At 47.7% G+C, this 15688-nt stretch overlaps 1 protein-coding gene across 4 annotated transcripts; it reads right to left on the bottom strand.

Moving 5' to 3' along the window:
- Positions 1 to 421: 421 nt before the first annotated feature.
- On the bottom strand, positions 422 to 15688 carry SIN3B (SIN3 transcription regulator family member B). 4 transcript variants are annotated; one of them, XM_058820868.1, is made up of 19 exons: positions 15581 to 15688; positions 14939 to 15045; positions 13917 to 14070; positions 12614 to 12877; positions 12108 to 12251; positions 11778 to 11900; positions 11195 to 11281; positions 10832 to 10950; positions 10002 to 10209; positions 9282 to 9398; positions 8602 to 8840; positions 7961 to 8144; positions 7164 to 7758; positions 6092 to 6261; positions 5125 to 5298; positions 4754 to 4846; positions 4366 to 4460; positions 3754 to 3958; positions 422 to 2917 (listed from the first exon to the last, which is right to left on the bottom strand). In XM_058820868.1, the coding sequence occupies exons 1-19, from the start codon at positions 15686 to 15688 to the stop codon at positions 2687 to 2689; spliced, it is 3417 nt and encodes a 1138-aa protein (XP_058676851.1). In that variant the 3' UTR covers positions 422 to 2686. The 4 variants fall into 4 exon arrangements, with proteins under 4 accessions (XP_058676851.1, XP_058676850.1, XP_058676852.1 ...); XM_058820867.1 differs by having other exon boundaries at positions 11195 to 11284; XM_058820869.1 differs by lacking the exons at positions 12108 to 12251; positions 12614 to 12877; positions 13917 to 14070; positions 14939 to 15045; positions 15581 to 15688 and adding an exon at positions 11983 to 12051 and having other exon boundaries at positions 11195 to 11284.

Consider the following 15688-nt stretch of genomic DNA (forward strand, 5'->3'; position numbering starts at 1 on the left):
TGGGCAGCCTGGGCAGTGCCCAGCAGCCTCGGGGGGCAGAACCTTGCCCTGAGCTCCATGCCAAGGCCTGGCACAGCTGCAGCCCTTGCAGTGTTTGCTTTGAGAGCTCTCTGGTGGAGCAACTCTGCCACCCCCTGGGCTCCCTGCTGCAGGAGGGGTTTTGGTGAGTGCAGCCCCAGCTCCTGCGTGGGATCTCTGCTTGCAGGGAATTTATTTCCCTTTTCCATCAGCAGTGCACTGCTCACACCCTCACACAGCATTTGCTGACACACAGCTGCATCAGCACACCCTGCAGCCTTCAACCTTTCCATTGCATTTTTCTCCCATTTAAAATCTACTTTCAGGCAAAAAACAATCAATTCTGGGGGTTGTCACAAAGTTTAAATTAGTTGGAATAAAATATAAAACAGTGACAGCTGCAGACTTTTAAAATCAATATTTTATTTTACTTGAATGTGCAAATAAATATAAAAAAAAACTACATTCAAGGAGCTGGCAAAGCAATTACAAGCCCAAAAGCAAAGAATCCTTCAAACAAATGGAAGAACAAACTCTTGACTCAAGGTCGTGCAGTTACACAGCTGAAACCCTCAGACATGAACAAGCCCCTCTCAAACCTGCCTGATATTCCCTTCACATCCTTTGCTACTCTCAGCTTTGAGACAATAGCACTGTAAAAGGGCAAAAGTCTTGCTTAATCAGTTCAGATTATAAATTAAGGTTTACAAAATAAGGATAAAAATACCTGAAGTACACTTAGAATGGGTGATGGAACAGGACGGTGCCCAGGTGTGCTGCCCACCTTGGGACACCTGGAATCAAATGCATTTTAAGCCACAAGTTGCTACCTATTTTCTAGTAAACAGTTTTCTGTATCATAAAACCATAAAATTTGGCACAATTGTCATCTCCACTGGGAGACAGCAGAGAGGTGAGCAGGACTGAGGTGTGATTTGGTAAGTTGGCTGGAAGGGAAAGGGGGACACTGTGCTTGGCACTGGGATTGTCCCCCTGCTCCCCCCAGCCCCTGCAGAGCCTCGTGGTCTCTTATCACTGCAAGGAGGGCAGGGGGAGAACCTTCAGATCATTTCAGGAACCAAAGTTTAGCAGAAACCCAGCCCAGGAGAACAGGGGCTCTTGCAAAGTCTCTGCTGGCAGTGGTTGTGCAAGTGGCCACGAATGCCAGAGAGTGGCCTCCCTCCTTCCCTCCCACAGATTATTTTGCAAAAAAAGACAAAGACTTGGGACAGTTTTCTATTAAACATACCCCAAAGGCCAATTTTTCTACTGTCAAGCGAGACAATTGTGAAACCAAATGTCGTACAGTGGAAATAACCCAGGACAAATCCTACAGGCTGCTCCTTAGGTCTGGCAGAAATCATCACCTAAAAATCAAAGCCACAGAAAGTTTCAGGGGTGGGGGGGGGTTATTGCCCCAAAAGCCAGGGAAAAGTTGGAAGCAAAGCTGAAAGGAGGCTGGGTATGCCTCAAAAATGTTAATTTTGTAATACACTCCACAGACAGCGTGCTTGCCCTTGGCCACTGAGAAACAGGAGTGAAGAAGTCACAGAGGGGCTGCAGGACAAACACCAGTAAATTTCCTTGATTTCTCACTAGTTAAAGTCAGATGTAGTGTTCTGCAGGGATCAGGGCAGGCTGTGTTAGGCTTCATGGCAAAAAAAGCTTCAATAGCAGTATGGATGCTCTCTAGGATGGTTGTGGCTGGATCTCCCTCTGCTCCTCGCAGATTCCCGTGTGTCCCTGCCAATCCAGCAGGAACAGCAGAGCCCGTGGGCCGGATCTCAGCTCCCAGCCGTGCTCCGGGAGCTCCATCTGCCGATGGCACCGATGTGCTGCAGCCCCGAGCGCCGGGGGCAGGGCAGGGAAACGCCCAGCTCCGGAGCTGCCCTCCAACATGCAAAACACAAACCCAAAAACCAGGCCAGACCTCGCAATGGACGCTCCTCCCCATGGATATTCTGGAAGGCAGAGTCTGCAGCAGCTCCTCAGCTCCCAAAGCAGTGGATTTCTGGATTTCAGCAGGAGGATCTCTGGCTGAGCATCACTCCCATCCCAGCACCACAGCTCAGGGTTCTTCCCTCAGTTCATGCTCCTGAACACTTGGTTGATGAAGGAGAGTCAGAGCCTTGAGTGCTGGCCATCCCCGTGTCAGTTTTGGCATTTTTCTCACCAGAGCACCAGGAACAAGAGTCATTTGTTGCCTTGTTGGGTCGCAGGGATAACAAAGCCCCAGGGTACAGTGAAGAGTTCTGCAGGCTCCAACACAGCACAAAGTCAGGAAGATAAGGAATATCAAACCCTTGGAAGTGGAAGCAGCTGCCAGCATCTGCTCAAACACCAGCCCAGCTCCACCTCTCCAACAAAGCCACCAGTGGTAGTTCACCCCCTCACTGAGCTGGTCAGCAGTGGCTTTCCTAAAGCCAGGAAACTGCTCCAAAGTGTGTGGCAATGCCAGGAGCCCCCTTCCCATAAAAGCTTTTCAAAGTCTCTTCATGATGGCTGGAGGATTACACTGCAAGGAGACAAGTCTATGCCACATGGAAAATACATGATAATCCAAAGTAAAATGCTGTTTGGATAAATATCATTAATACATACATTGCATTCCCACCACTATTCTCATGGTAAATGTGCTTCACCAGCAGAGCTCTGCATCTCTGGGTGCTCAGGGTGAAGCAGGACGGCGGCTGTACTGCACTCTGTATCTGTTCACTGGCACCCCATGGACATTCACTGTCTCACAGGTGGTTTTGCAGGGCACCATCTCCTCATCCTCATCCCCCATGAGCCAGTCTTGAACCACATCCACGGCCTCCATGGACACGTTCTCCTCCAGCCACCGGTTGTGCCACTCCTCGAACTGCTGGTGGTGCTTCAGCAGCACCACGGGCTGGACCTGGGAGGAGCAGGGCAGTAAAGATCACTGAGAGGGAAAGCCAAAGCCCTGAGCTCTACCTGAGGTGTGCAAGGCTTTGGAGCCAAAGCCCTCAGTTCTACCTGAGGTGTGCAATGCTTTGGGAACAGCACAAACAGGAACAGGAAACCACAGACCGTTTAACCACCCCTATTTCCTAATGGCTGCCACTCCCACTTAGAATTTGCATGTAAAGAAAAGGCTGCTAAACTAATCCAAAGTACAGAGCATTTACCAGCTCTCTTCTGTGTTACACCCAACACAGAGTAGTAACTTTTGGGTGCAGCTTGCAGGAATTCAGCCACAATTCCTGCAATTGGTATTGTGGAATTGGAATTATTGATACCTACATTCTGCCTCCCACCCCTGTCACAGACATCTTTTTATGAAATTCCTTTCCTTAAGATTTCTTCCTCCTGAGAAGCTGAGAGGCTTCAGAAACAAAATGTAAACAATGGTTATCTGCTGCTGTGGAATGCAACAGGTGGATCTGTCATAGGTCTCATGCGGATGTTTGTAATTAATGGCCAATCACAGCAGAGCTGACTCGGACAGAGAGTCTGAGGCAGCTGCCTTTGTTATCATTCTTTCTTTTCTATTCTTAGCTTAGCTAGCCTTCTGAGATGAAACTTTTCCTTCTATTCTTTTAGTGTAGTTTTAATGTAATATATATCACAAAATAATAAATCAAGCCTTCTGTAACATGGATTCAGATCCACATCTCTTCCCTCATCCTCAGACCCCTGTGACCACCATCACACCCCCCAACCTCTGCTACCACCTGGGCTGCAGTGGGAGCAAAAGGGAGATGTGTGTACCTGCTTGGCTCTGCAGAGAGCTCCCCTCCTGTACATGTAATCCTCAGAGTTCATGATGAACATCATCTTGTGGGTGTTGAGTTTGAAGCGGCAGTCGACGTTGCAGGCGCTCTCCACCCCGATCAGGCGCTTCCAGGAGCTCTTGACCTCGCTGCGCAGGGCCCTCACCTGCTTGCACTGCCACTTGCGAAACTTCTTCAGGTTCCTGCAGCAAAACAAGGATGACAAAGCATGTGTCACACCTGCTGGAGTGCCCTCCTCGGCTGACAGGGCTCACAGCACAAGTGTGGGACTTGTATTTGCACGTTTGGTATTTCAGGCTCTCTCCGGGAGCTTCCTCTGTATCCTCTGACAAATACTTAGTGAAATGGGAACAAAGTAGACCCAGAATCCCATCCTGAGTGCATCCTGCTCCATTCCAAACACAGTTCCATGAACAAACCTCAGTGCAGTGATCATAAATCTCTCTGTCAGCATTCCCATGCAGCTCACTGGGCTGGAGCAGCCCCTCAGAGGTGAGTACATTCCCCCAGGGCTGGCACAGCACCCAAACCCCTGGCACAGGGGCAGGGAGGAGGCAGCAGGTGTGGCTCAGGGCAGGGAGCAGCTCACCTTTGCAGAAAGACCGGTTTCAGGAGGAAGCCATCGTTCTGGGTGTTGGGAGCTCCTTCCACCCCAACGTACTGCTCCATGTAGTTTGCCAGGTGCTACACAAGGGAGACAATTCCAGTGAGATTTCACTTCATCAGGACAAACTTCACCGCAAAAAACCTGTTTATTTCCAAGCTGATTATTCTGGGGCTGATTTAGGTTGCTACTCTTTTGCTAAAGCACCATTTCGGTCAATGGCCACAGCCCCACAAGTCTTCTGCCCACCCTCCAGACAAACTTGTCCTCCTGGCAAAGCCTCACAGTTTGGAATGAAGCAGGGAAATGAGTTTTCCTCATTTTTAGACATCTGCTCTGTGGTACCCAGACTCCATGGTCACTGTGGTGTTACCTGGACCTCCACAGGATCTTCTGTCTGGGTTTCTTCTGTATCCAGCAGCTCAATGGTCATGATCACCTGTCCTTTCCTCTGGAGAAACATGACCTGGGATAAAGTTACAGAAAATATTTGCCACAGGGGTTCACAATAAAATGCTGCATATTCACAAGTGATTTGGACAACAAACAGAAGTTAGGAGAGAAGCAGCAGTGCCACAATGTGCCCTCACTGCCTGTGCTCTGATTTTGGTGCCTTCTCTCCACATTGCTCACTCTCTCACCTTGGAGCTTCTAAACCCAACTTCTCCCGGGTGAAACGTCACCTGGGAGATTCCCTGAAGGTTTTCAGTGATTTTGTGAAGTTCCCTGGCAGCAAGGTCTCACCTTGAAGCAGTTCTCATCAGCCATGCACCGTTCAGCCTTCCACTGGTAGCTGGTCTCCTTTGCTGCCCGGACACAGCGGGATGAGAGATTCCCCCCAGCAGCTCCTCGCTTCCTCTCGTTCAGGTAGAGCTCCACCACCTTCAGGCAGATGTCATCGCTCACTAGATGGTGAAGCTTCCATTAAAAAAGGGGGAATTCAGTCAGCAAACCTGGGCCAAGAGTTCACTCCAGTGTGTCATAAAGGAGTGTGAAATTCAGCATGGCATCACACTCAGCTGAAGCAGCAAACTCCAAAGATTTCCCATATTTCACTCTCTTTTTCATGGCTTTACAATAAAAGGAAGAGAGGAGAGTGAGGGGCTGATGTGCCTTAACTATAAATCTACAGCTGGAAGACAGATTTGAGTAAGAAGGATCTGACATTTTTTGTGTTGCCTTAGATGTATGTCACTATAGGACACAAAATAACACGAGTGCTGCTCTCAAGGTGAAAAAAGGGAAATTTATTTTCTGATTTTAACATTTATAGTTTTCCAAAAGTGTCACTGGATTGGAGAGTGAAAGTGCCACCTCTCCAATGACACTGGACAAACATCTATCAAATTTTTCTTCTTCTATAAAGAATGCAAAACAATAAGTTATTTACAGAAAGTGTGTGAGAAAGTTTGTTACAAGACAGTAAACATTAGAAAATCTTAAAAAAATCAAAATGACAGATGCATTTTGAGCATGGCAAAATTTTGAAAAGACTGGAACTCAAAAAAACATCGGGGAAGGTAAATCCCCTAAGACGGTTTTTGTATAGAAGCCGAATTCTCTCCCTAAACTTCTGCTGAGGCATTTCCCTGTCAGATTTAACTTTTCCCTGGATTTGCTCTGAGCTCAGTGCCCGCTGCTCTGCAGGGCACTGGGAGAAGGCTGGCAGTGTGCGAGGGGAGATGCCCAGCCCTGCCCAGCCCAGGCTCACCTGGCGCACGATGTTCTGCACCAGCTTGTCCATGGTGAAGCCGATGTAGGCGTGGATGGTGAACATCTCCCTCAGGGTGTCCTCGTACTGAGTGGGGTCAATGTTCCCATCCAGAAGGCTCCTCACCATGTCCAGGAAGGCTGGGTAGTATTCCTCCAGCTCCACCTCACCTGGCATGGGGAAAGGGAGTTCATTCCACACACAGAACAGGCAGAGTGAAGTCAAGCAGCGCAAGAGGCAGCATGTCACAGATTTTATGTCACATATTTTATGAAAAAAAATCCTTTTGCTAGGATCTTTTTCTCCTGAGAAGCTGAGAGGCCTCAGAAACAAAATGTAAACAATAATTATGTACTGCTGTGGAATGCAACAGGTGCATCTTTGATTGGTCTCATGTGGTTGTTTCTAATTAATGGCCAATCTCTCTAGTCAGTCACAAGATTTTATTATCATTTCCTTCTATTCCATGCTAGCCTTCTGATGAAATCCTTTCTTCTATTCTTTTAGTATAGTTTTAATATATCATTTCAATATAATATATATCATAAAATAATAAATCAGCCTTCTGAACCATGGAGTCAAGATCCTCATCTCTTCCCTCGTCCTGGGACCCCTGAGAACACCACCACAGCAGCACTGCTCAAGAACCACAAAACCCAGGGCAGAGAGAGACATGACAGACAGGAGAGTGACATGACAGACAGGAGAGTGACATGACAGACAGGCAGATCCCTGCCAGCTGCCCTGACAGGCTGGGGCAGTTTTCCTCATGCATTTCCAGGCGTGCCCAGGGCAATAACTATTTCTTTGTGGGGCTGTTTACATTGTAAATCAAAGTAACGGATTCCTACAGTGAGGTACCTGGGAACAGCTGATCACAGTGTTCAGGAAGTCTCTGTGAAGCAGCCTGTGACACCCTGAGTGCCCTGCTGAAGGAGCTGTGTCCACAAATCACCAACACAGCAGAGGATTGCACCTCCACACCCCTCACATTGCTGGCCCTGGTGACTCAGACACACACAATGGAGCACCCAGAGCATTATGAATGAACTAAGCCCTGCATTATTCTTACTTGGTTGTTTGAGTCTTAGCTCCATGGCTGGATCATTGGTTTTTTCTTTCCTCCCTTCACAGAGGAGTTTCTCTCTCTCTTTCTCAGTCCTATATTCCAGAAGCTGCTTCTGGGCCTGGCGATAAATCTTGAGGAGCCTGGAGCACAGAGTCTGGTGAAGGCGTAGGAAGAAATACCAATTATTATTGACAAAGAAGAGGCTGTAAACATCATCCAGGGTGTTGTGGGGCTCAGCAGCTGTCACATCACAGAAGGTTGCTTTGGTCTCCAAAGGACTGCTTGGAGGCCCAGGCACATGTTTTTTCCTCAGCTCAGGAGTATCCAGGTTCTGCCCCTGGTGGTTTTCTCTGTCCTCATCTGTTGATTCCTCAGAAATGTTGTGTTCAGGTGGCTGAGAGAAGAACAGCTCAGGTATGAAGTGATGCACAATCTGCCTGATGGTTGCCTGATCCTCCTTTTGGATGGTGGGTTGCCTTTTCACGTAATAGCTGATAAGAGATGCTGCATCTTCCAAAATCTGCTTGTCTTCATAGATGAAGATAAGATGAGGCTCATTTGTGGATGAACTCCTCCCCTCTGAATGCTGCTCCTGATGCTGTAATCAAGAGAAAAACACATAGAGATCCCTCCAATCCATGCTCAAGAGCATTCCTGCCAGGAGGAATAAGCCTCTGCTTGGCACAGCTGTTTTTGACCCAATTTCCAACAATTCCACATGGTCCCAGATGTTATGGACACATCTGGGTCACACCAGCAAGGCAGGAAATGCAGGAGGGCTCATTTCCTGTCACACCCACCTCATCATAAACACTCTCAATTTCATTCAGCAAGCTCTTGGAGCGCAGAGCTTTGGTGTCATTCTGCTTGAAGTTGACAGCCTGGTGGTCCAGGGATTTCAAATAGGCCTTCTCATACTGCTCCCTCCAAATCTTGTTGAAGCCCTGCTGGGCCTCCCTCCATTCTTCCTCTTTTGCTTTCAACCTGCATAAATGAACAATGTCAGTTCAGACAGACACAGAAACACACCCAAAACATTTTAATGCAGCCAATTGTGGTGCAGCAAGAAGTTTTCAGTGGAAAACTGGAATTGATTCCTGGAAGCAATAAATACATTTGAGAAAGCACCAGCAGTGATGATGACACCCAGAGAATCACAAAACCATTTAGGTTGGAGAAGACCTCTGAAATCATCAAGTCCAACCTTTGATCAATCACTTCTTTGTCAACCAGACCAGAGCACCAAGTGCCATGTCCAGTTGGTTTTTGAACAGCTCCAGGGATGGGGACTCCACCACCTCCCTTCCAATGTTTAGAAACTTCCATGAAGAAATTCCCCCTGATGTCCAACCAGAAGCGAAGCTTGAGGCTATTCCTCACATTTTATTGTCTAAAAAATCCTTTTTCATCTTCTTAAAGAACCCAACACAATGGGAATTACCTCTTAAGAACCACAGGGACAGCAGTAACTGGGTTTTTCTTCAGACTCTCGATGATCTCAGGCGCTTTGTCGCCGTAGATGCGGTAGATGGCCCGGCGCTGGATCACCTCTGAGGTTCCTCCCAAACAATCATCCAGGCGAAATTTCTCCTGGTCCTCCTGGCTCAGGCGGGACAGTTTCTTCTGCACACTCTCCAGCACACGGATTGTGGCTAAATTGGTCTCCAGGACAACATCCAGCTGTTGAGAGTTGCCAAAAATCAGTGTCAGAACAGGCAGAGCAGGAACACGGAGAGCAGCAGCTCAGCTTTGTGGAAGGTGTTCCAGCCCCACAGGGTGGAGCCAGGAAGCAGCAGAAAGGTTTTTACTGGAAACCAAACCTCTGCCAGCTCTCCCAAAGGTCACATGCAATTTAGAACTGGATTCATGCCTAGGAAGAACTATTAGACTCCAAGCACAGCACACCAAACTCCATCTCAAACCAACAAACGCCAACAGAACTTTCAAGTCTAGGAAGAACTGGATTCAAGCCTAGGAAGAACTATTAGACTCCACACCAAACTCCACCTCAAACCAACAAACACCAACAGAACTTTCAGGAATTGGCCATTAATTAATTCAGTAAAATCCAGAGGTTTTGCTTTCTGAGGGAGCAGAGAGGGGGCTCAGCAGCAGAGGTACCTCAAAGCGCTCGTCCTCGCAGCGGTGCAGCTGCTCCTCATATGGAGTCTTCTTGGAGCTGACAAAAGTGGAATCTTCAGACCAGGATGGAAATGAAACCCAGGTATCATTTAACACCTGCAACAGTGCATACATGACATTGAGCCTTGTGAGCCCAGAGCTGGTCTCATGGGGTTTTCTCTCTTGTATTTTCCACAATTCTTTCCTGAGGTTCTGTAGGATATTCCAGGCCTAATTCCCAGGTCACTGCTCCCCAGATTTGAGGTCTGCGTGGAACTGCAGGGCCCTGTTCAGAAAACTCAACACCTTCACTATCACCTCACAAACTGTGATCAGCAGCTGTAAATAAAGGAGACAGAGCTCCTCACAACAGCAGGAATGGCACCTCAGCCACTGCCTCATGGGGCTCTTCCAGAGAAAAAATTGTCCCCAAAGCCAATACTGGCCCACTGATAGAAAATTAATTCCAGGATATTCAATATTCTTTTCTGTCTATAGGAATAAATTTCTGTCTGCACACAGACTGAAAAGCTATTAAGAGATGTGATTTGAGAAAGGTTTAGATAAAATAAGTGAAATGTGGGTATTATTTCAATAAACTGGCTGAATAAATTGAATTAGCACCAAAAAGGGGACCCCACATGCAGCAGCTGTGGCACAAACCGCCCCACTCTGATTTTTGTGTGTGTTCAGGGATTGAAGAGCCTGATCCCAGAGTACCTCCTTGCAAATGGCTGTTCTCCCACTGCACTTTGGCTGCTGGTAGGTTTTTGGGAGAGCTCTGTAACTGGATCCGATGCGTTTGCAGGAGGCGTAATCGATTTCCCGGCTCATTCCGTCCCCGGAGCGGTCGCTCAGAGGAGAAGCAAAGGAAAGTTCTTTCACCCCAAGGAAGGACTTGAACTGTGCAAAGAGTTCTGGGAATTTCCTTCAAAAACACAAGTATTTTGTTATTTTAGTGTGACAGTTTTAGGGTGGTTAATGCATGTCATAAAAGGGAGGCAGAAATATCTCAACAAACTCAGCAGTGCAGGGAGAAATCTTTCTCCATCTCACCTCTGTTATCATTCTCTCTGAATTGCTCTAGGGTTTGTTTTTTTTTTTTACTTAAGGTAGGAAAATTATTTCCCTTCACCACACAAACACTCCCCCTTAAGTACCTGAGGAGAAACTGATCCTTGCCATTTGATTCTCCCTCTTCTCTGCAAGCCAAACAGCTCAGGAGGCTCAGAGCAGAGCTGGAGCTGTTTATCCTTCTCACAGCCCTGTTCTCAGATTTCATGTTTATACCTTTATTACACTTTGAGATATTAAATGGGGAGTGTGAACAGCCAGAAGAAAATATCCTCTTCACAATACTCATTAAGAGCTGTAGAGATAAATTTAAAGGTTCAGATTTTATTCCTCCTCATTTTGGATTAAACTTCATTTTTTTTACCTGCTACCCAGGAGATACTTCTAAATTAAATGCAAAACATTCACAATGTGCCAAAAAAAAAACAGAATATGATCTACAAAGTAAAGGGCAGAGAAGTAAGTTAGTAACTTACCCTAAAAAGGGTGTAACAAGCTGGAGCAACTCAGAGCCAGAGACCAACTCCTGGTTGAAGAGAGCAATGCAACGGAGAAAATTTTCATAGACCTCCTGACTCTTGAGCACCCTGCGCACCTGCAGCAGTTTGGAGAGATGATCACAGCCCCTGAATGCCACTTGTATTGAGAAAATTATTCATTATCAGTCTATTCATCTTCCAAACCCACTTATTTTCATTTTTGTTGGTTTTTCTATACCTGAAAAGCCAGGGAATGTCTTAAGTGCTGACACATAAATTGTACAGAAAATCAACAACTTAACAACCATGTAAAAGGATGAAGATAAGTCCAGAGAAAGTGAGAAAAGGACAAATGCTGACCTTGTCAAAGAAGGAAAACTCTTGCAGTGTCCCATATTTCCCCACTGTTGCAACTGACAGATCTTTGGTACCTCGCAGCTTCATTTTCTTCTGTTAAAAGAACAAGCAATTATATTTAAAATGTTGTGACTCAAATGCCATCAAATTCCACTCTGTTGACACAGAACAGCTCCCTGCAAAGGCTGAGACCCTGTATTTCCCTCTATTTCCCTTTATTTCCCCAGCAGTGATCTGGCATTGCTGTGTCACATCCTCACAGCAATCTCTGTCAAATATCTCCCAGCAAAGAAGAAACAACAAAAAAAGAGAATCACTTGAGATTCTGCATCGAAGTAATAAATTGTCCCTTTCCAGGGCCAATACTTAGCACAGAAGCTTGTGATATTTAGTATCAAACTTGTTACCACACACATTAAAGCAAGCATTAGAAATTCCCTTTTTCTACAGCAATTAAAATAACTCAAAATTTTGTTTCTTGTACACCTACATACATCAAAGACACTGCTCATTACACCTTTAGCTCAGCAATTAGTAAGCACAATTAATATGAGGTTTTTATGAGTTTTTACTTGCTGGAAGATACCTTTGCTGGGCCAGAAACAGGACGCAGCAGCAGCGGCCTGGATCGCTTCTTGCTGTGCTCCAGATTCTTCTCATGCTCGGTTTTCTGGACACTGTTCACTTCACATGGTCCATTTCCTGTGAACTGAAGTACATAAATAATGATTTCAACATTCTCCTCTCAAATAAAGAGTCCTAACAGGACACAGAGCATGTGGTTAAGTCACCTGTTCTGAGAAAATCCAAACAATGAGGAGGAGCAACGTTCATTACTGGCTGAATGATTTCCATGTTTTTAATATTCTACATGCAGAAAGAGCATTCAATATCCTGCCCTGCTCTCAGCACATACCAAAGACCTTTTTGCCTCTGGGAGGAACTGTCCAAATTCTGAGAGCAGATCCTCCTGTCCCCGGAACAGATTGGCCACTTCAGTGAACACTTCCTCCTCTGACATGCCCCGGAAGGGTCGGCCCTTGGTGTTCAGCTGCTCCTTCTGAAAAGATACACACAGATGTTCAACAGAGTCAAAAGATCCCTCACTCTGCCAGAAAATTCATCCTGAGCCAAAAACATGAATGCCACAGAACTTGAAAGGATTCTGAGGCAGCTGCACGTTCTTACAGGGCCTCTTCACACACAGGATCACAAAATCAGCTGGAGATGAGTAAAGACAGGTCTGGCTACAACCTCTTTACACCCCACAGTTTTCACATTTTTTGTCATTTCCTGTGAATATCTATGAAGACAAGTGCTTGGAACTCTCAGTCTGCTCAACAGGCAGAGATTAAATTTGATAACCACAACTCCAACAGCTCCAGTGCCAACCCGCTGCCTCTAACACAGGAGACTTTTTACCTGGTAAGTGTGAAGGATTTCTAGAAAAGATCTGTAAATCTCTGGATGGTCAAGGAAACGTGTTTTGATCTTATTCACATAACTGATGGCATTATTGAACTCCACAGAATCAGATTCCAAGGGGATTTGGGATTTATCTTCTTTGTAGGGAAGCTGCTGCCGGAACTCCTCGGAGCAGTCGCTGTGGTTGTGGGAGTTCTCCTGGGAGTAGTGCAACACCAGCCCACTGCCAGGGAGCGCACTGGGAACGGGCTCTGGGGGCACCTGGGGGCACAGGACACACGAGATGGGTTGGAAAAAGATCAGGGATCAGCTCAACAACAAGGCAGCAGCAGTGCTGGCAAGGTGTCCAGCTAAGAAATACTGTCACGTGAAGAAGGAAGAGAAATTATTTCAGTCACCAGCCAATTTCCCTGCCAGGTTTATTAACTCCACCTGTTAAAATAATGCCTGAAGTCCTCCCTGATTTGAGGCTGCACCAAACACCCCTGCAGGTTCTGCTGCTCCCACTGGTTACTGCAGAGGAGCTGCCAGTTTTAAGGGCTATATTAAACATAACTCCCTTTAGGTGTTAATTCCTAAACAACACAGAGATCTGAGGGAGCTGAGATTTAAAAGGTAGTTCCTGCTGTTAGCTGGAGTTAAACCACAAGTTTATCAGCAGAATTCAGTTTATGGCTCTATTTCAGCTCCACAACCACTCAATAGTAACAAAAAACAAGCAGGGGTAACACCCATCTGTATCCCAGCAAGTGTTTCACACCAACAGAACATGATGGGGACTCTATGATCTTAAAGACCTTTCCCAACATAAACAACTCAATGATTTCACAGCTCTTTTGCCTGCTTCCTAAACAAATTTCCTGGTTTCTCAGTGGAAGACTGGAAGTGCAATTCTTCCAGGATCACCCTTTGAAATTTGCCACTACCCACAACCCATATTGGGAATAAATTTAACAATATCAAGCCAATCACAATTTCAGTAATTGGCTTGATATTGTTAAATTTCAGTTTCCAAATACAACTGAAATATTTGGTGTTTCCATGCAGAATCATCATTCCTGTGTAAGTCAAACTACCTGGTTTGAGAATAAATCAGGGATTAGAACTAGGTAATCTTTAAGGCCTCTTCCACTATATGATTCTTTGAATAAACATTTAAATTTATACTACACCCATTATCACAGGTTTGAAAAGCATCAGCAACGTGCACTACACATAAATCTGCACAGCCTAAACTGTGCTGACATGTCCAGTGACACACAAAAGAATTTATTTAGAGAATAAGAGCTCTGTGACATACCTGACTATTCAAAGGTGACTGTATACTTAATTTCCCATTCTTTGGAATTTCTATCCTGTAGCCCAGAGGGAGAAATGCATTGAATCCTACAATGAGGTCAGGATGCTCATGGAAAAGCTGAGAAACACGTCGGATGACTCCAGGTGTGTCAATGCTAAAATTGAGAGGGGTTTGTTACTTTTTTATCCACATCAGAAACACAAATTAAGCCCAGAAAATGCCAAGAGGAATGGGAATTATCTGGTAACTTAAGGATGCAATTCTTTAAAAAAAAAATAGTTCAGTTGGAGGGAATGAGCACTGACAGGGGTTTGTTACTTTGTTATCCAAATCAGAAACACAAATTAAGTCCAGAAAATACCAAGAGAAATGGGAAGTATCTGGTAAATTAAAGATGCAATTCTTTAAAAAAAAAAATTAGCCTAATTAGAGGGAATGACCACTGCAGCTTCACCCTGGGAATGTTATCCATGGAAAGTAGAGATGAGTGTGCAGGTTGGCAAAGGGGCAGGACAGACAGACAGACATCACCTCCAGGGCTGGCAGATCACAGGTTCTGCTCAGCCTGCCTCACTTATTCCCCAGATCTGTGTTTCAGAGTGGAAAGCAAAAGCAGATTTGCTTTCTCCTGTGGATTTCACCTCTGGAAAATTATGGGATGGGCAGAAATACTCCAGCTTCACAGGACTGCAACACTGTGGGACAGGGCAGGGGGGGAGTGATGGGGTGAAGCTGGGGGGCTCTGCACAGACCCCACAAAGGCTGAGACCTGGGGGAAGAGCTGGAGCTGTGCCAGGCCTTGGCATGGAGCTCAGGGCAAGGTTCTTCCCCCCAGGGGTGCTGGGCACTGCCCAGGGAATGGTGCCAAGGCTGCCAGAGCTGCTCAGGGCTGCTCAGGGTGGGGGTGTTGGGGTGGCTGGATTTGATCCCTGAGGGTCCCTCCCAGCTCAGGATGTTCTGGGGGTCTGGGAAAGGCTGAGGAGCTCCCTGGAGCACCCAGGGCTGCAGGACCTCGGCTTTACCTCTGGCTCTTGAACTCCTTCATGATCTCCAGGAAGCCGTTGTAGGTGGCGGGGTCGCTGCCAAAGCGAATCTTCACCTGGTCCAGGTAGGAAAGGGCATCCTCCACCTGTGGGGGGAGAACACGGTGAGCCCAGGCAGGGGAACCGGCCCCGGGGGAGCCCCGGGAGGGGCACTCGGTACCGGAGAGGCCCCGGTGGTCGCCCGGGTTCGGGGGTGTCACGGCACGGTACCGGGAGCCGGGAACACGTCCCTGGGGAGGATGACCGCGGTACCAGAGAGAACAGCAGGGCCGGGGAGAGCGGTATGGCCCAGGGGAGGGGGGAACGGGCCCGGGGAGCCCTCACGGTACCGGGGAACACGACACGGTACCGGGGGGAGAGGATGCGGCCCCAGGGGACCCCACGGAAGCAGCGCAGGAGGGCGGGGAAGCCCCTGGCGCGATGAGGACAAGCCCCCGGGACACCGATACCGGTAGGTGAGGGACAAGCCCCGGGGGACGAGCTCGGCACCGCGGCCGGCACAGGGCAGGTCACGGCGGGGGCGGGCGGGGCCGTCCCGGGGGGGCTCGGAGCGGCCATTCGCGGGGGCGGGGAGGGTGGGGAAGGGGCGATGGCGGCCGCCGGGGCGGCCCCCGCACTCACGTGCACCGGCAGCTTCTCGTGCGGCGCGGCCCGGCCGCCGCCGCCGCCCCAGCGCGGGGCGCTGCCCCCGCCGGCCCCGCGGCCGCCGCCGCCGCCCCCCGCCGCCAT

This window comes from Ammospiza caudacuta, chromosome 28, assembly GCF_027887145.1.
Source record: "Ammospiza caudacuta isolate bAmmCau1 chromosome 28, bAmmCau1.pri, whole genome shotgun sequence".
NCBI classification, from domain to species: Eukaryota; Metazoa; Chordata; class Aves; order Passeriformes; family Passerellidae; genus Ammospiza; species Ammospiza caudacuta.

Coding starts and splice junctions, on each gene's coding strand:
- SIN3B (XM_058820867.1), bottom strand. CDS start 15,688: ATGGCGGCGGGGGGCGGCGGCGGCGGCCGCGGGGCCGGCGGGGGCAGC. Junction 10,951..11,194: donor AGTTTTCCTTCTTTGACAAG/GTCAGCATTTGT, acceptor AAACTGCTGCAG/GTGCGCAGGGTGCTCAAGAG. Junction 8,145..8,601: donor GTCCCTGTGGTTCTTAAGAG/GTAATTCCCATT, acceptor TCATTTATGCAG/GTTGAAAGCAAAAGAGGAAG.